This window comes from Barbus barbus (genome assembly GCF_936440315.1).
Source record: "Barbus barbus genome assembly, chromosome: 49".
Classification (NCBI taxonomy): Eukaryota; Metazoa; Chordata; class Actinopteri; order Cypriniformes; family Cyprinidae; genus Barbus; species Barbus barbus.
The window spans coordinates 3,119,385-3,139,750 of NC_136727.1; the positions used below are offsets into that span (position 1 = coordinate 3,119,385).

A 20,366-nucleotide genomic window follows, 5' to 3' on the forward strand; every position below is an offset into this window, starting at 1 on the left:
ACTGATGCTGAGATCAGACACACTGATGCTGGACAATAAACTGTTTCCTTTGTACCAGGAGAGAGTCACATGACCCACATTCAACACTGAACACAACAATGAACAATATGATGATGATGATGAGGAAGAACATTGTGAAGAGTTACTGCTGATGACAGGAACAGGCAGACGAGCTGAAAACATGAGAGAATATAATAAATCTTAAGGTAAATGTCACAGCAATGCAGTTTCATATGTTCCTAATGTTGGACATTATGTCTGTCCCTCTGGTCTGAAGACTGAATGATGGATTCAGAAGAAAAGTTACCACTCAAATTGGCAAGCAACTATAAAACTACTCACCAGAAACAATAATACTGAATTTCTTGTGTGTGACCTCTTTTCCACCAATGAACTGTAAATATCCATAAGTCCAGCATGTTCAGTTCAGATGATCCACCTTCAGTCTGTCTCTGAATCTCCCATCAGGACCATCATAATATGAAACCTTATTAACCAGTCTGTTGATCTGTGCTATACGAATGCCTTCAGGTCCAAATGTCCATGTTATCAGATCAACTCTCTGTACTTCAGTAACATCAGTCTGTAGAGTAACAGAATCTCCCTCCATCACTGACTTCACATCAACACCAAACACACCTGGAGAACAAACAGAAACAGGTTTGAGATGAACATCTCATAGTAGGCTTTGCTGTTTTCTTCTTTATTCAACCTGAAAAATATGGATAATCTATATAACATCTTTTCATAAGAACTGAAGTCATTCGAATTTGAAAGGACACCAAGGTGAGTACGTCTAAATTTCCATTTTTGAGTAAACTATGCCTTTAAAAGTAATCCTGTTCAAGTCTTTACAAGCCATGCTCTTTGAATGTAATCTTTGTATTCATGTTAATTTCATACATTTTTAAATATTTGGACCTGTAATACAAGAATTTCAGGCTTTTAATGAGACATTTACTCTTTTTAAGTAAGACATTTTTTATTTATTTATTTTATAAAGCACATTTTAAAACAACCAAAAGGTTGACCAAAGTGCTGAACAAGAAATTGAAAACACAAAAGCAATCAAAATAGAAACAATATACAAAAACCACAGCACAATAACATTTTCTGACTTTAAGCCTCTAAAAATGTTCATTGTATGTAAATTAATTGCAAATTGATATATAGTAGCCTGCTGTTTGTAAAGTTATATACAAAATTGCATAAAATTAGTCCCATATTTCAAATCATTTTTAAATACGGAAAATTGTAAAATGAAAGTGAAAATTAATTCTCGAAATGTATATCTACTCACCACTCAGGAATAACGGGACGGAAATGATAACAATCCTTTGCATAATTCTGTAAATGGGAGTAAAAGATGAGAGAACAAAGTTGTCCAATCGGGGTCGTTTCAAAACGAGCTAACCCTGATAGCACACATACATCTCGGAGACATCTATTTGACGTCTGCATTTATATCTGCAAGACGTATTTTTTAAGGTGTTTGCTCATCTGCAATATATCTATAGGACGTTTCCTTTTAGATGTCAAATAGATGTCTATTATATGTCTTTAAGATGTTTATGATTTAGAATGTATGTAGAACTGACATCTGAAAGACGTCTGCCAGATGTTTGTAGACAGCAGATGCTTTCCAGATCAAGAGATCTTTAACAGACATCTTGCAGACGTACGTGTGCTGGGAAACCTCAAGCTTATTATTAACATATTAAATAACAGATAGCACACGTACGTCTGCAAGATGTCTGTTAAAGATCTCTTGATCTGGAAAGCATCTGCTGTCTACAAATGGTCTTTCAGATGTCAGTTTTACATATATTCTAAATCATAAACATATTAAAGACATCTAATAGACGTCTATTTGACATCTAAAAGGAAACGTCCTATAGACGTATTGCAGATGAGCAAACACCCTAAAAAATACGTCTTGCAGATGTAAATGCAGACATCAAATATACGTCTCGGAGATGTATGTGTGCTATCAGGGTATTTCACTTTTCACTTCAGATCAATAGGTAACGGATCATAGAGGTTACAAGTGAAACGCTAAAAAAGTCTGTGGTCTTGCTATCGTAAAATTCTTTGGAACTTCCTAATGCGCCCGTTTCATGATCCGGATCCATCTGATCTGATCCTGCGCCACTTCAGCAGCCACACACTCCGCACCAGTAGGATATGTCAAATGTGTCAAAACGAAATGTTAAAATGTTTTATTGAAGGTCGTGTGACCAGATATTAAATGCTTGCATGCGTCCCAGTGTGCATACTATCCACCCTAAATTCTATGCTATATTAGTAGCTCATTTTCAATACTATTTAGGGCAGATAGCCTGGAAAGTGTGCACATTGGGACGCAGGGCATGTGCTAGAAAGTGTGCAAGTGCCACCACATAGTTCACAGTTCAAGGTCAAACTTTTAGTTTTTGTCTAATTTCTCGTGTTCTTAAAAAAAAAGTAATAATTTTAGCGGAAAATGGACAAAAACTGTAAAATCCTAACCTTACCATGATACAGGTAAAATTTACGAACTTTACTGCAAATCTGTGTTTGCATTGTATATAATGGTCCGAGGCTTTCCCACAATGCATAGGACAATTACTTAAAAACATTTTTTTTATAATTATCAAATAATAATAAAATAACTTCATATTTTGCCCTTAATGAGGCTGAAATTATGTTCAAAGCAAAATGGCATTCACATTATACAACTATTTACAAACACACATCCTGTATAGATTGTCTACTAGATGGCAGAAAATGCTCAAAAATGTTGCTTTGTTCCTTAACACTGATCGAAACTGTAAAATTGGCACCAATGTAACATAAATGCAATGTGCATAACAGGAATATCTGCACAACAGGCAAGATCAGTGTTAATGGCAACATTAGTAAAATAACCAAAAAACAAACAAAAGTTAGTGTAAAGTCAATGTAAACCCATTGTTACGATACTTTTCACAGGGTAACAGTATGCAGCATTCATTTCAAACATTTGCCAGTTTTGAAGGCTCATAAAAGTAGAGTTTTATATAAATAAGAATAATGTAACTATCAGAACCTAATTTGGACCTAATCCTTAACCCTTGTGCTGTGCTCTGAGAATCTTTTACTTAATTTGGTTTTCCCAGTTAAAAAAAAAGACTTTGGATCTTGGATCCAATCTTTTTGCCAACTTGTTTTTTATTTCAATTAGAACAGACTTTGAATTTCTCTTTGGAACTGATTAATCATAGGTCTAATTGATCTGAGCTTTAGCACCTCTGTTTTTGAGTAAAAAACAACAACATTATTTGTGGATAATTTTGGCAATGTTCACTAAACAAAACTGAGATGCATAAGTTCAGATCAGACCTACGACTAATCAGTTCCAAAAAAGAAATACAAAGCCTGTGATACTGATTAAATAGGCCATAAAAAAAAGAAAATGCATCTGAAATCACAGTCGACAAAACATACATTGTGTTGTGTGTCAGATGGTATAGCGGACACATATTTACTTTTATTATTTAGGGACATTTGGGACTTTAGATAGCTGTAAAATAAAAGTAGATCTTATTGTTGTAATGGTATGCGGAGACAGCGAAATACAGAAACAGTTGTAACACATATAACAACTGACTCATTGTAAAGTGTTACCTACTTTACAATATTCATTAGTTACATTAGTTAACTGCTTTAGGTAACATGAACTAAGAATGAACAATGGTATTTCTATTACCTAAGATTAACAAAGATGAATAAATACTGTAATACATTTATTGTTCATTCATGTTATACATAATGAAACCTTACTGTAAAGTGTTACCATGTCACTTCTTCTTGCCATAACTAATAATATTTCAGTTAAAGATAATAAAAGCTACATATATTATATTAAAGGACTCAACCTACTCACAGGGGCAACAACATTGAACGTCTCTGAGATATTCTGTCTCTCACTGGTGATTTGTAGTTTATAATGTCCGTAGTGTTCAGGTGGGATGTTTGTGATGGTCAGAGATTGTGGTTCACATGCAATCTGTCTTTGAATCTTTCTTCATTATTTAGGTATTCCTCATCGTTTGTTTTATCCCACTTAGCTATGACAACAAATTCAGCTTTAATGAGAAGTTCTGAATTAGCAAACTTCCACTTTATTTGCTCACTTTCATGTATTTCAGTGATTTCTAGTTCGACAGATTCTCCCATACTGACTTCACTCCATCTTTCTCAAAAACATCTGGAGAACAAACAGAAACAGTTTTTCAGACAGAGCTCAGTGAAAGTCAAACCTCACTCTGCTTTCGGTCCACATTTAAACAATCATTATTTTCCTATTTCAGTCATTGCCACTAAATTGGATAGATCTTACTGATGTTGCTGTATAGCAAAAATCCATTTACTAACTTTTCATTTTGATGCTCTCTAAAACTTGCATGTTGAATTTTTGGACCAACAGAGAAGTAGTTCAAAGAAATGCAGAAGAATAAGCAAAGAATCTGACAGAAAACAGCTGTTCTTTGTAATAGCGTTTGACATCTAAGAGTATCAGCCAGTACGGTAACTTACTGTTTTGTAAATGTCTCTCCTGATCAGGTGTTTCTGCACCTGCCAAAAAAAATAATGTCTTGTGTGTGTATTTATATGAACACAATCATGCAGAGAGATTAAGTAATGCAGAATCTTACCATTGATCGACCAAACACCGTCCCCAGTGTTCACAGGGATTACACCTTAACGGTAATCACAAGACTTAATTCAATGAAGCCTTTTAATTTGTTGTGGACAGAATAAAGCCACGTCAAACATGCATAAACATAAGAGTCATAGTTAAATTGTCTCTCACCCCTGATCAGCCTAATATGTTCTTCTCCATGAGGTTGGTCTGTTTAAAAATAATCACTTAATTTAAACAATGAAGTAGAAGTACACCAAAATTTTCTTTCAGAAATGTACTTTTTATAATAAGGGCCAGATTTAGCTACTTAAACGGGGCAAATTAGTAAAAGTGGCAATGGGATTGGAAAGTTCTGCAAGGGATGAGAATACACAAATTCAATGTCATGTCCAGTGTAGGCATGCTTTTTTGGATGATAAATAATGACACAAATACCACTGAATAGACTACCGCAAACCTAAATCACATTTAAATAGCCGCCTCTCCATCTAGAAGTTTAGCGGCCTGACAGTGAAACTCCTACAAACACACATGCAATAACGCCAGCCACAAAAATAACACTGTCCATGGCTTTTCATTGCTAATATTTCTCTGTGTGTCTTTAGGAATTCCTTGCAGAAGTTTCTTTAATGTAAAAAAAGGTTTGCACTGATGCAAGCTGGCCCAAAAGCTTATATTTTTTCTTTTGTGGATTTAGGTATCACATACCCTGATTAAATGCTGCTTGTTCAGGCATCTTGAGCTGACAGTAAGAGTAAATACCACACATAACTGTAGCCAGAGCCAGAGCACAAACGCAAACCAGCGTGATATGTAATGAGGACAAACCTGGTGCTATAATGAAAAGAGAGTGTATAAGTATAAACTTGAGCAGATCAGCTCAGTAATTAAACACACATTTCAGCGCAGCTGTACCTGAACATGTGTGACAGAGTTGGCTGATGTCCAGATGTTGAGTCTGGTTTCTGATGGGATTGTTGAGCCTGATATTCCACCTCCAGAGGTAGAGAGAGACTGATGCTGAGATCAGACACACTGATGCTGGACAATAAACTGTTTCCTTTGTACCAGGAGAGAGTCACATGACTCACATTCACCACTGAACACAACAATGAACAATTCTGCTGTGATGAAGATGATGATGATGATGAAGAACAGTCCCTGATAATGACAGGAACGGGCAGAGGAGCTGAAAACATGAGAATAAACAGGCAAAACATAAATCGATTGGTAAATAATTTTTTTTAAACTGGTTTATGTCCTTCATTTTATTAAAACCTTTGCAGTAATGCACTATAAAACTAACTACGCTGTAAAAATGTGTCATTTTAATAGCAAAAGACTCTAAAAATGCTACAGTAATGGTGTGTTCCCTTATTATGCAGTGAAAAACATATTTCACATTTACACTTACATTTATTCATTTACCACAGGCTTTTAGCGACTTACAGTTTTACGGTACAATACTGTTAAATGTACAGATTTGTGGAAAACATTTAACTGAGATGTTTTATGTAATTTATGATTTTAATTTATGTCATTTTACACCCTTTTTTACAGTGTACTAGAGGAAAATGAGAATTTGAAGATTATTGTTAAAGCTACGTGAATTATAATCATCTTTTTGAATTTGGAGTATTGTTTCAGGTGAATGGGAAAAAAGTGTATCTAACATTAAAGTTTTTACAATGTGCTGCTGATTTTAGTGCTTGAAATATTTCGCAGATGCTTTATATGGATTGCAAATTGCCAAAACTTGCATTTTGTTCACATATCTTTGCTTTATTCTTTTGAAAGATGGTCTAAATATTTGTGGCTTGGAAACAGATGTTTGTGCTGCAGTTCTGTGGATGTTTTGCCCTCCAGGTCTTCAAGCCAGTCACGTGACTGAAAACTATTGCTTAGACACTATCGGTGTTACTTGAGGCCCACTTAGTGAAGCATTCACTCATATTCCCAATCTTTAGACCAAGGGCCAGTTTTACTAAACAGGGCAAATTAGCACGAGAGCATATGCAAATTCCTTTATATATGTCCAATTTTAAATAATAAAGTAACATTTATTTTAATGCGAACTGTTGAAGTGATAATTCCACTGAAAGTCTTGAGCTACTCACCATAGACAGTAACATTACATTTCTTGTATAAGTTCTTCTCTAACTTATATATTCCAGAAAACTGCCAGTACTTTTTCTATCATTTTACAGATTTATTTTTTTAGAGTGTAGTCTTCGTGCTCTGCATGCATGGTTTCTCCATCCCACTTATGACTGACATGCATGTACTTGCATTTGTCCCTGGGCTCTGCCCAATGACTTTGAACAACAGGATGGAAGTAACTGATAACATGGCTTATCATATTCATTATGATTGCATTCAACAAGTCAAGACAGAGATGACTGCAGCTGCCATGTGAGAAAAGCTCAAATATTTGTATGGTCTGCTGCTCATACCATGAAGGGCCATGCATTTGATGTGTACTGGACATGTGCAACTGCCTTGGCCTTTAGTCTATGTCAGTTATATTTAGTGTTTGAATGTTTTGTACAGTTGTTCATGACTGCCTGGGCATTTAAACGGACCACTGTTTCTCATAAAAATTATTTTGTTCTATTTTGAGATACATATGTGACCCTAGAGCACAAAACCAGTCATAAGGGTCAATTATTTAAAATTGAGATTTATACATGAATAAATTAGCTTTCCATTGATTTATGGTTTATTAGGATAGGACAATATTTGGCCATTAAATATCTTAATGGAACATGGTCTTTACTTAATATCCTAATGATTTTTGGCATAAAAAAAAAAAAACAATAATTTCGACCCATGCAATGTATTTTTGGCCATTGCTACAAATATACCCCAGCGACTTAAGACTGGTTTTGTGATCCGGGGTCACATATTACACACTGAGGATGAGGACACATACACAAAACTACATACACAAAAGCTGCAAATATTCACTAATGCTCAAGAAACAGGAAACACAATGTATTTTTGAACAGAAAGATTGGTGTAAACTATTATTTAGTTTTCTGGAAAGCTTATAAATATGTAGCTTCTGAAGGGCAGTTCTAATTAAAAATTAGACTGCTATATAAAATCTCTGAGAGGTGGTTAGTTGTGTTGCTGTTACATTTCACTGCTTCATTTAAAGCTGACAAAGCTTGGTCCGCGACCTCAAAAACGAAAGCTATGCAAATGCCTTTGCATGTAGCCTGAAGTTTCTGTCACCACAAATACTAGGAAATGTGTTTTAAAAAAACACACACAAATGAAACAACTAGAAATGACAGCACTTTTAACAGTTTTAATCCACTACAAAACATTTTAGAGAGCTGCTTTTTCTCTATGCATTATGGTCAAGAGTGCTATACAAATTCTTACATATGTTAAATTTCTTTAATGATAACAATGACTCAAAACACACACTGTCTTTTTTTTGTTAATGTAAGTGCAGGACGATTTCTTTTTCATTAGTTTAATAAAGCTGTACAGGTTTAAAACTAGAAAATTATTGAATAAACAAAACTGAAAGTGTAATAAACAAGTCTATGAAGTACTTACCATGTATGTGTAGCAATAATAATGAAAAAATGAAAAGACGGATCTTCATATCGCTGTAGAGTTGATTCAAATCTGAGTGAATAAAAGATGAAAAGTACTGTCACAGCTCAGGAGTTATTTCTGAACTGACACACACCTTGATTTGAAAATTGCTTACACACACACACACACACACACACAGACAGAGAGAACTAACTATTGACTATTTCGGTAGAATTAGTGTTTCCAAAAAGCAAAAAATAGGATCGTACATCGTACTTTCTAGACGTTAGTTCTAGAAATAGAAGTACAGGGAAATAGAAGTACAGGAAAAATACCTACCAAACAGGTTTGATGTTATGCTGTAACTACAATCGTGTGAAGGAAGTGCTGAAGTGCAGGGATTTTCAATGTAATTCTTGATTTGTGTCCCATGTGTTAATCCTAGTCCCAGACTAAAATTGGTCTGGGTTTATTTAACTAAAAGAAACATGTACTGACATATCTTAAAATCTGTCAATGCCATTGATTTGTCTCAAAATGCACTCCAGTAATGTGTTTTTTTTCTAAGGCATGCATTATTGAATTATGGTTTAATCTAAACCCTGTCTGTGAAACCATGCAGACCGTAAAGTTTGAGACTTCCTTATTCTGGAGGTGCAGCTGTATCACGAACGGTGGGAACAGATCCATCCATGAGTTTTAACTTTTTAGCAAAAACCTGCCTTGAATTGCCCTTCATTCAGAAAACAGTCTGGAGGAAAATGACTTGAGCACACATAAACAAATTTAGGTGTATTCAGTGGTGCACCATCAAGAACAAAACTAATCCACTAGTACATCCTCTGATGATTTATATATATATATATATATATATATATATATATATACAGTGGGTACGGAAAGTATTCAGACCTCCTTACATTATTCACTCTTTGTTATATTGCAGCCATTTGCTAAAATCATTTAAGTTCACTTTTTTTTCCTCATTAATGTACACACAGCACCCCATATTGACAGAAAAACACAGAATTGTTGACATTTTTGCAAATTTATTAAAAAAGAAAAACTGAAATATCACATGGTCCTAAGTATTCAGACCCTTTGCTCAGTATTTAGTAGAAGCACCCTTTTGATCTAATACAGCCATGAGTCTTTTTGGGAAAGATGCAACAAGTTTTTCACACCTGGATTTGGGGATCCTCTGCCATTCCTCCTTGCAGATCCTCTCCAGTTCTGTCAGGTTGGATGGTAAACGTTGGTGGACAGCCATTTTTAGGTCTCTCCGGAGATGCTCAACTGGGTTTAAGTCAGGGCTCTGGCTGGGCCATTCAAGAACAGTCACGGAGTTGTTGTGAAGCCACTCCTTTGTTATTTTAGCTGTGTGCTTAGGGTCATTGTCTTGTTGGAAGGTAAACCCTCGGCCCAGTCTGAGGTCCTGAGCACTCTGGAGAAGGTTTTCGTCCAGTATATGCCTGTACTTGGCCGCATTCATCTTTCCTTCGATTGCAACCAGTCGTCCTGTCCCTGCAGCTGAAAAACACCCCCACAGCATGATGCTGCCACCACCATGCTTCACTGTTGGGACTGTATTGGACAGGTGATGAGCAGTGCCTGGTTTCTCCACACATACCGCTTAGAATTAAGGCCAAAAAGTTCTATCTTGGTCTCATCAGACCAGAGAATCTTATTTCTCACCATCTTGTGGTCCTTCAGGTGTTTTTTTGTGTCTTGCACTGAGGAGAGGCTTCCGTCGGGCCACTCTGCCATAAAGCCCCGACTGGTGAAGGGCTGCAGTGATGGTTGACTTTCTACAACTTTCTCCCATCTCCCGACTGCATCTCTGGAGGTCAGCCACAGTGATCTTTGGGTTCTTCTTTACCTCTCTCACCAAGGCTCTTCTCCCCCGATAGCTCAGTTTGGCCAGACGGCCAGCTCTGGTTCTGGTCGTCCCAAATGTCATCCATTTAAGGATTATGGATGCCACTGTGCTCTTAAGTACAGCAGAATTTTTTTTGTAACCTTGGCCAGATCTGTGCCTTGCCACAATTCTGTCTCTGAGCTCTTCAGGCAGTTCCTTTGACCTCATGATTCTCATTTGCTCTGACATGCACTGTGAGCTGTAAGGTCTTATAAAGACAGGTGTGTGGCTTTCCTAATCAAGTCCAGTCAGTATAATCAAACACAGCTGGACTCAAATGAAGGTGTAGAACCATCTCAAGGATGATCCGAAGAAATGGACAGCACCTGAGTTAAATATATGAGTGTCACAGCAAAGGGTCTGAATACTTAGGACCATGTGATATTTCAGTTTTTCTTTTTTAATAAATCTGCAAAAATGTCAACAATTCTGTGTTTTTCTGTCAATATGGGGTGCTGTGTGTACATTAATGAGGAAAAAAAATTAACTTAAATGATTTTAGCAAATGGCTGCAATATAACAAAGAGTGAAAAATTTAAGGGGGTCTGAATACTTTCCGTACCCACTGTATATATTAGTGCTGTCAAACAATTAATCACGATTAATCGCATCCAAAATAAAAGTATTTTTTTACATAATATATGTGTGTGTACTGTGTATATGTATTATGTATATATATATATATATATATATATATATATATATATATATAAATACACTCACATGCATGTATATGTTCTTTTAGGAAATCTTTCAGGAACCAGTCCATATGTTCCGTTTCATTTGAAATAAAGCCATTATTCATCCTTTTTTAATGCAATGTAAATGTTTCTTATCTTTTGTAGCTCGTCTGCCTGTTCCTGTCATTATCAGAGGCTGTTGTTCATCATCATCATCTTCATCACAGCAGAATTGTTCATTGTTGTGTTCAGTGTTGAATGTTGGTCATGTGACTCTCTCCTGGTACAAAGGAAACAGTTTATTGTCCAGCATCAGTGTGTCTGATCTCAGCATCAGTCTCTCTCTACCTCTGGAGGTGGAATATCAGGATAAAAACACCTACAGCTGTGTGCTCAACAATCCCATCAGCAACCAGACTCAACATCTGGACATCACTCAACTCTGTCACACATGTTCAGGTAACATTAGTGTTTAAGTCAGCAGAATACTATCAGTCATGTTATGTGTTTATTGTTCTTTTATGCCCTCAGATTCAGAATGTGTCTGCTGTTGTGACACTAAAGCTGTGATCCAATTGGTCATCTCTGCTCTGGTGGGTGTGGCTACTGTTGTTGTTTTGGGTTATGACATCACATCCAGAAAAGCTGAACAGAAAAGACAAACTCAGACATCAACTTCAGTCTTACACTGATTCACTATTACAATCCTCTTTTTTTTTTTTTACCTGTTTTTGCTCCTCTCTCTCGTGTTCGGAACTTTTTTTTTTTTCTTCTTTTTTGAAAATGGTTACAAAGGAATGTGTATTTTTATACGCATCGTTTTTAATTTAGATATAGTCAACGTTTGTGTTGAAAGTCTTCATCTCATGTCAGTTTACAAAATATTAAACATGGGCTAACATATCCCTTTCTTAAGGTTTAAGATTTTCTTTTTTATTATTCTAAAAGAAAATTAAACAAAAGATGAAATTGGGCCTATATTTAAATCTATATTGGGAGTCCGTGTACGTTTTGATAGTTTGTTTTTCAATCTGAAATGAAATGAGACGAGAAAACAATTTGTTTTTTGGTTTGTTAAAAAAACACAAATGTTTTTTTTGTGTTTTGGTTCATGCGTAGAAAATGAATAAACGATTTCAACATTTGTTTTCCACATGTGGGCGGTTATGAGGTGCCCCTTTTCTCGTTTCTAGTTATTTCATTTCAAATTGAAAAACAAACTATTAAAACGTACACAGACCACCCAGAAACTCCCACATCTGGGGGCTGTTTCACAACACAAGTTTACCAAATAAACCAGGCTTATTTCAGTTATTCTGACTTATTTTGAACCAAATGAACTGACAATAAGTCAGACTAACTGAAATAAACCTGGCTTATTTGGTAAACCTGTTTTATGAAACAGGCCCCAGTATGTCAAATGTGTCAAAATGTCAAAACTAAATGTCCAATTTTTTTTATTGAAAGTGGTATGAGCACACAGTAAATGATTGTGTTAGAAAGTAAGTGCCACCACTAGGTCACAGTTCGAGGTCCACAATTGTCACATTTCTTCACTTAAAAAAAAATAAAAAAAATAATTTTAACAAAAAATTTAAACAGTAAAATCCTATTAATAGGCTAACTGTAAGTTACCTTATATACAGTTAACATTTATGAATTTTACATTTATGTTTGCATTGTATATAATGGTCAGAGGTCATTATTAAATAGTAATAAATTCTTAATGAGACTGACATGACATTCAGACCAAAATTGCAGCTTTCATTTACATTATAAACTGTTTACAATAACGCATCCTTTAATATAGACCAGTGCAGAAAACCTTCAAAAATGTTTTGTTCATTAAGCTCACAAAAAAAACTGTAAACTTGACACCAGTGTAACATACATGCAATGTACATAAGAATATCTGTACAACAGGCAGGATCAGGGTTAATGGCAACATGCTCCATCAACAGTAAAATAACCAAAAAAACTAAAGTTAGTGTAAAGTGAAAAGAAACCCTTTGTTGTGTTACTTTCCACAAGTAAATAACATGCGGTGTTCATTTCAAACATTTTCCAGTTTTAAAGGCTCATAAAAGCATAAAAGTTTTATATAAATAAGGGTAATGTAACAGTTACTATACACAAGTGTTTTCAGTAATCTCTCCATTCATCAATGATGTTGCCTCCTCTGGCACATTCTCTCCATTTTCTGAGGAATCTGTAAAAAAAAAAACATCAAAAGATTATTGTTTGAATCAACAGATTATTGTTTGAAATGTCAGATTTGGTAGCTCAGATTTGCAGTAATTAACTGGTGATTTTATTCTACTAAAAGATTTGAGCTACTCACCGCGGACAATAAATGACTTGGTGATCATATTTTTCCCATTTCTGGAGATATTTAGTTTATAAATTCCAAAGTCTGTGGGTCTGATGTCACTAATTGTGAGGTATCCGTTTTTTTGATCCAGCTTTACTCTGTGTCTGACTGTCTCATTGCGACAAATGTAATCAAAATTGTTTGGTTCATTCAGTCTGGCGATGACAGTGAATGGGTTTGTGTTGTCTGCATATAATTCACCAAATCTCCACTGCAGCACATCAAAACTTTGTATTGCAGTAACACCAGTGTTTAGAGTGACCGTCTCTCCCACCCTCGCTGTCACTGTCTTCAGTTCATCCGTCTCAGCCAAATCATCATGTGGAGAATCTAGACAGAGAGTAAATATTCAGTACTAATAACCATAGCAGATGCAACTTTGTATTGGTGTTTGATGACAGACTGGGCTCTACTTTTCAAACGAATCGTAGAGATTGATAATAAAATTATTATCAGCAATAAAGCAATAACAGTGATAAAGAAACTATTGGGATGCGCTTGTTATTAAAATGGGATATTAAAAGTGCATTAAGCCATAGAAAAAGTGAATCAGGTAATGACACACTGACAGTGAAGTAAATCAGTTACATAAATGTGGTTAATAAGACATGTTAAAATTACATGCGAAAGCTCATCTTGCTCTATTAACTGTGAGTAGTCTTACCCAGTTGATTTGTTTTCCTATATTTCCAGTAGATACTGAACATCCCAACTGCAGCCAAGACTAGTACAGTAACTACAACACTAACGCAGATCAGCACCACATGGCCGAAGGGTATGCCCTCTTCTGGGTTTAAACTTGATTCATCCCCTACAAAACAGTAGATGAAAAAGAGTTAACAAACAGTAAAGCACATCTTTTGATGTGCAAGTGGAAAAAGTAAAGAACTGAACAAATCAGTTAATATCAATACCTGCACATGGCTGACAGAGTTGACTGATGTCCAGATGTTGAGTCTGGTTGCTGATGGGATTGTTGAGCACACAGCTGTAGGTGTTTTTATCCTGATATTCCACCTCCAGAGGTAGAGAGAGACTGATGCTGAGATCAGACACACTGATGCTGGACAATAAACTGTTTTCTTTGTACCAGGAGAGAGTCACATGACCCACATTCAACACTGAACACAACAGCTCACATCTGGACGTTGATGATCCTGGTGAAGAACACTGAGAAGAATTTCTGGTGATGACAGGAACGGGCAGAGGAGCTGGAGATGGAAATATCAGAATAAACAACAGAATAAATAGACAATCCAAAATTGTGCAGTTGAGCTTTACACTCATCTATTTACCAGCATCCATGTAATCTCAGTGACTAGGAAAAAAAAAACATAATACTAAGAAAAAGGAAAAATGCAATTGTAAAAGTCCTATACATCACATGTGTAAATTTCCACTAGTTTTGTCTCTCTGAGTAGCTCGCCGCAAATTACACATACCAGGCTGTGACTCCAGTCTCATTTTACCCTTTACAAAAGAAACCAGATACTGTACATTCAGCTTGGCTTGTCTCCAAGATGACATAGGATGATAGAAGGACAGAAAGGTTACCAAAGTAACAACTTGTGACTGGGCTAATTTTGCATTCGGCCTGCTGACTGACTCCGGTGAATAGTACAGTATTCTCAATGTGGTTCAATGATGCAATACACTGAAAATAACTACAAAATGCTCACCAGAAACAATAATACTGAACTTCTTGGCTGGGACCACTTCTCCACCAATGATCTGCAGTTCATAAAGTCCAGTGTCTTCAGTTGTGGTATTTGTGATAGTCAGAGACCCAGTCCGATCAGCCAGCTGCAGTCTGTCTCTGAATTTCCCATCAAGAACATCATTGTATAATGAGATCTTATTGATTACATTGTTGATTTGAGCTATACGAGTGCTGTCAGATCCAAATGTCCACAGTATAAGTTCATATTTCTGTATATCAGTAAGATCAGTGTGTAGCGTGACAGAATCTCCCTCCATCACTGGCTTCACAATATCACCAAACACACCTGGAGAACAAAAAGAAACCACTGCTTAGACTGACAACGTTGAGGAAATCCAAATCAGCTAATCGGGATAAAGTTTACAAGGTTTGTAGGCTAGCTGTTTTTGGGAAATGGTAGTACGCTAAAACAAACTGAGCAGATGTGTAATTGTGATAGATAAATGATGTACCCTGCTGAAAAAAAAACCCCAATAGACCCTATACAAAATTTGTAATGGTTTTACTGGTTATAATGGGACTTGTATTGGTTTTAGTGGAAACTGTAATGGACCCTGTGGGTTTCTACTGGTCGCCTTCTATTGGTGGCTTATTAAAACCAATAAATCCTAATGGAATATGTCCCAAAACACATTACAGAAAACCCTTTTATAATGGTTTTAATGGTTAAAAGTTGATGGTTTGTAATGTTTTTATTAGAAGTGGAAACCATTAGAATTTTCTTTGGTTTCTATTGTGTTCGTTTTTCAGTAGGGTAAATATTACGCCTACAATAAAAGTATATATCTCAACAATAAAGTAAATTGACATATTTATAGTTTGATTACAAATGCACACTTAAACTCGTTTAAAGAGCTACAAAGTGAAATCGAAAGCCTTTAAATACTCACCTTTTGCGAGAAAAATGCATAGAAGTAAAACAGGGGTCTTCATTTTGGTGAGTTATTAATGAAGATGTTGAGTAGTGAGTAAAATGTTACGCGTTTATCCTTTAACTAGCTAGAATACATCCGCGCTGACTGCGAAATCATCCTTTACTGACTTATAACCGACCTAACAACACGTAGAGATACTTTATACCCATTGAGATTCATTTGTGAATTATATTCGTCTTCGGAATCATATTCCTGGTTATTTCTCTGCTGAGAAGCCATACGCGTAATGGCGTCGGAAGTAAGATATTATAAATGTCAGGAAGTTATGGTGGAATCCTGAAGGAAGGATATATTGACTCACGTCGCCACCTACCAATGCAATCAAAATATTAACTTTCACTGTTTGGAGCTCTACTATTTATCTTTTCCAAATGACTTCCCCAATAACCACGTGATCTTCAGCTAAAATATCTGTTTTCAATCAAATAAAGTGTTTAGCTTTACATCTTGTTGTTCAACGTAGTAAAACGCAACATTTGTTTGTGTCCTGGAGGTGTCTTGCAGTTGCACCTGATGTCCACTTGTAGGAATCAGTGGTGATATGACTTCTTGTGGGTGCAGATTCTAGGTCAAACAAATCAGATTTACACCAAATCAACCTGGCATGTTCTTCTAAAAAAAATGATGGTCTAATTTTGAAAATGGTGTAGTAAGAACAAAATTATCATTGTTGCTAGCTGGTTTAATTTTCATTATCACTTTCTATTGGGTTGCAGCAGATCAAGAGAAGATCTTGTGTGTGTGTGTGTGTGTGTATACAGGTTTATACCCTGATAGCACACGTACGTCTCAGAGACGTCTATTTGACATCTGCAAGATGTATTTTTTAGGGTGTTTGCTCATCTGCAATACGTGTATAGGACGTTTCCTTTTAGATGTCAAATAGACGTCTATTAGATGTCTTTAAGATGTTTATGATTTAGAGTGTATGTAAAACTGACATCTGAAAGACGTTTGTAGACCGCAGATGCTTTCCAGATCAAGAGATCTTTAACAGACATCTTGCAGACGTACATGTGTTATCTGGGTATATCCTGAATACACACAGACTCATGGGGACTCGTGTCATGGTGGGGACCTAAATTGAAGTCCCCATGGGTACAAAAGCTTATAAATAAAACAGAATGAGTTTTTTGAGAAAATAAAAATGCAGAAAGTTTCCTGTAAGGGGTAGGTTTAGGTGTAGGGTTGGTGTAAGGCAATACGGTTTGTACAGTATAAAAACATCACGCCTGGAGAGTCCCTACAAGGATAGCTGATCAGACGTGAGTGTGTGTGCGTGTTTAATGAACTGTGATCAGCTTCTGAGACAAACTGAAACCTGCAGTGGATCTGGCCTCTTTTTATATAAATGTGTTTTTGTTTTGTTGAGTGGACGCAAATATAGCTTGTGTCTATGATGCATGTGGTTGAATGGCTTCTTCCTGTCCTTGTAACATGAACCACAGACTAACTACTTTATCTATATTAACAGGAAAAAGTCTATCAACACTATTTAATGCTACTTACAATTAGGTATCCATTTGCCAATGACTATTTAATATTTAATAGAGAAATTAACCATTACAAGAAATCGTACTTTAGTAGGTTTCAGTTTGCACACAAGTAAAGTAAGATATTTTACTTATTTTAATATCAGCACCCTATGATTGGCTGTCATAAATAATAAAGAGAAGACATACTTTCTACCAATGGGTTAAATATGTAGGTTAAGTAGAACAAATGCAAATGCACAGTTAGTGTGTCTGCACACCACGGGGAGGGCGTAAAATAGGGGTGGATTCATACCTGGTCACATTTCAAGTTATGTTCTCTCAGACAGCACAGCAAACTGCTGATAAAAATGCTTCATGGGATTGTTTTGTTTGGTTTGTGCTTCTGGCATCTTGTTGGTAAGTTAAAATGTCCTCTTTTTTAGCCCTTGCAGAGATATTTGCAAAAAAATAATTTTTAATTGTTTTTGGATGCATCATGTCGTTTTACTGTAGTGCTGTTTATCAGTAAACCTGTTGTCGTGTGTTGATGTTTTATGTCTACTACAGTAAATGGAGAGCAACTTTATATTCGAACTGCAGAGTAATCAATTTAAAATATATTTGACTTATTTCTATTGATTTTGTACCTACTGTAAAGATGTTGACATGGTGACATGAGGGTGAGGTCAGGACAGTGTAACAACTATCAAAGACAGTAATGCATGGTTAATTAACCCACTGAGTGATATAATTCAAATAAAAATGAATGTGTTCATCAGTAATGTTGAGAAAACACTTCTTAAAACGGAAATGATTTTTGTAAATTCAGTGGTCAAATGCTGTGTGGCTTCTCAATTTTCTGTGTAATAGCCATCTAGCCATCTGGTCTGTGAATCTCCACCAAACTATAAGTCTTAATAATATGTAATGAAAATATGTAATCATGTAATCAATAAAAATGGAACAAAAAAGGAACTGTAGTCTGATTTTACAATGATCATAGATAAATAAAATAGCTTCTGAAAAGCTATAAAAAAAAGCTAGCTTCAATTATGAGATGATAAACTTTAAGCCATGCTTTTTTATTTTTTAATATTTTTTGGCTTTGTCCTAATTGACAGTCATAACTTCGGCAGTTCTAGTGTTGGTTTTACTGTGACCATTAGAAAACCGGGCTGGATTGCATGCATTCAAGATAGATTTACCTTCAAGAAACACTCTAATCGTATAAGAAAATCAATTGTTTAGTTAATGTTTTCATATAACATTGAAACTAGTGAACCAACAGAAAGCTAGTAAAGTGCTTTAGTCCGTGATTGAGATTGCTCCATGCTCTTGTGTGTTTCAGGTGTGTTTGGTGTTGAGGCAGATGAAATCAAGTCTGTGTCGGTGATGGAGGGAGATTCTGTCACCCTACCGACTGGTGTGACTAAAATACAAGAGGACGATCTGATAATGTGGATGTGTGGAGACGATTGTATCGCTAAACTCAACATATCATCCCAAATCATCTCTGGAACTCGCAACATATTCAAAGACAGACTGAAGCTGGATCATCAGACTGGATCTCTCATCATCAGAAACCTCAGAACCACAGATTCTGGACTTTATAAAGCACAGATGATTGGGCAAAATGTTTTAAAGAAAACCTTCAATGTTACTGTCATTGGTGAGTAAAAAAAAAAAAAAAGCCACATATTCAAAACTCACATGTTTTATTTTGATTTATTTATATTTCTCTGTTTCCCAGCTCATCTTCCCATTCCTGTCATTGCTAGTTACTGCCCTCAAAATCCTTCACCATCAGGATCATCAGCATCCAGATGTGTGCTGTTGTGTTCAGTGTTGAATGTTGGTCATGTGACTCTCTCCTGGTACAAAGGAAACAGTTTATTGTCCAGCATCAGTGTGTCTGATCTCAGCATCAGTCTCTCTCTACCTCTGGAGGTGGAATATCAGGATAAAAACACCTACAGCTGTGTGCTCAACAATCCCATCAGCAACCAGACTCAACATCTGGACATCAGTCAACTATGTCAACCATGTTCAGGTAGCATCAAACAATCACTGAACAGCACAGCATATTATAAATCATTCTACATACTGATATTTATTTAGTTATTTTTTCCCTTCAGAATGTGTCTGCTGTTGTAATTCAACTGAAGCTGTAATCCAATTGGTCGTCTCTGCTCTGGTGGGCATGGCTACTGTTGTTGTTCTGGTTTATGAAATCAGATCCAGAAAAGAAGAGCTCTGAAATCATTATCAGACCATAACTGACTTACTATATCAATAATAACCCTATGCTAACCTGTGAATGCCCTGTAACAAAACATAGAGCCCATAACTAATTTTGATTCTCTTGTGCAATCTTATTTTTCCTGAACATCCGTTTCTGCAATAATAAAAAAGTGTTTTCTTTCATCTACTCTCTGCTTACTAAACGCTTTCTTCTGTTTTTGTGGTCTGGTAGGTAGCAGACCTGTGGCCTGTCAGCATTTAAGCGTTGACAGGAAGTTGAGTAGATTTACAAAGAACTTGCCCTTTAGTGGCAACACATTCAGTCTTTAATTTAAGTTCAGAAAATGATCCGTGTCATCACTTGATCTACAGGAAATTTTGAACTTTACACACCTTTGCATGAGATCCAAGTTCAGAAAACCCTCAGAAAAACTCATTTCTTGGTAGGTTGAGTGCACATAACCTTCTTTTCTAAAGGGCACTTATTCAATCAACACAGCTGATGCACCATTAGTATAAGTGCATGTGAGTACAAGTGGTTACCTACCCTGTTATGAAAGGCCATCAGTGTTAATAATGGGATGTGTTATGATGATTGTCAGAGAGATTTGTCTTAATAATGCCAATGTTTTTCTTCGTATTGAATGTGAAAAATATTCGTTAAATCATAGCTTTCTATTGTGCATTTGTATAAATGATCTTAACGTTTACGTTAGGTTTAATGATTTATTAAAAACACACGTGGTACAACAGCTTCTGATAAGGATGCAGTTGCAATTTAAGAACATTTTGACATGCGTATGTCTTT

General features: G+C 35.9%; 2 protein-coding genes and 1 long non-coding RNA gene across 5 annotated transcripts; 1 reads left to right on the plus strand and 2 right to left on the minus strand.

Moving 5' to 3' along the window:
- Window positions 1-3,467: 3,467 nt before the first annotated feature.
- LOC306867695 lies at window positions 3,468-8,604 on the minus strand. 3 transcript variants are annotated; one of them, XR_013784036.1, is made up of 8 exons: window positions 8,558-8,604; window positions 8,237-8,308; window positions 5,582-5,855; window positions 5,375-5,500; window positions 4,835-4,873; window positions 4,677-4,721; window positions 4,558-4,596; window positions 3,468-4,228 (listed from the first exon to the last, which is right to left on the minus strand). It is a non-coding gene; the product is annotated as an uncharacterized lncRNA (long non-coding RNA). The 3 variants fall into 3 exon arrangements; XR_013784037.1 differs by lacking the exon at window positions 8,558-8,604 and adding an exon at window positions 8,433-8,555; XR_013784038.1 differs by lacking the exon at window positions 8,558-8,604 and adding an exon at window positions 8,488-8,524.
- A 2,945-nt stretch (window positions 8,605-11,549) lies between these two features.
- Window positions 11,550-16,101, minus strand: LOC306867681 (SLAM family member 5-like). Its single transcript, XM_079413501.1, has 6 exons — window positions 15,798-16,101; window positions 14,867-15,193; window positions 14,102-14,398; window positions 13,852-13,998; window positions 13,158-13,517; window positions 11,550-13,025 (listed from the first exon to the last, which is right to left on the minus strand). The coding sequence occupies exons 1-6, from the start codon at window positions 15,838-15,840 to the stop codon at window positions 12,943-12,945; spliced, it is 1,257 nt and encodes a 418-aa protein (XP_079269627.1). The 5' UTR covers window positions 15,841-16,101; the 3' UTR covers window positions 11,550-12,942.
- Window positions 16,102-17,642: 1,541 nt separating this feature from the next.
- On the plus strand, window positions 17,643-20,083 carry LOC306867696 (SLAM family member 5-like). The gene is made up of 4 exons (XM_079413523.1): window positions 17,643-17,734; window positions 18,666-18,986; window positions 19,068-19,367; window positions 19,453-20,083. Exons 1-4 carry the CDS (start codon window positions 17,686-17,688, stop codon window positions 19,572-19,574), a joined length of 792 nt encoding a protein of 263 aa, XP_079269649.1. The 5' UTR covers window positions 17,643-17,685; the 3' UTR covers window positions 19,575-20,083.
- Window positions 20,084-20,366: the final 283 nt, after the last annotated feature.

Bases quoted from the DNA above. Each gene is read 5' to 3' on its own strand.
- LOC306867681 (XM_079413501.1), bottom strand. From the start codon at position 15,840: ATGAAGACCCCTGTTTTACTTCTATGCATTTTTCTCGCAAAAG. The intron at 13,999-14,101 runs GTATTGATATTA...ACTGTTTTGTAG, and splicing joins ACTCTGTCAGCCATGTGCAG to GGGATGAATCAAGTTTAAAC. The intron at 13,026-13,157 runs GTGAGTAGCTCA...TTTTTTTTACAG, and splicing joins CAAGTCATTTATTGTCCGCG to ATTCCTCAGAAAATGGAGAG.
- LOC306867696 (XM_079413523.1), top strand. From the start codon at position 17,686: ATGCTTCATGGGATTGTTTTGTTTGGTTTGTGCTTCTGGCATCTTGTT. The intron at 17,735-18,665 runs GTAAGTTAAAAT...TGTGTGTTTCAG, and splicing joins GTGCTTCTGGCATCTTGTTG to GTGTGTTTGGTGTTGAGGCA. The intron at 19,368-19,452 runs GTAGCATCAAAC...TTTTCCCTTCAG, and splicing joins ACTATGTCAACCATGTTCAG to AATGTGTCTGCTGTTGTAAT.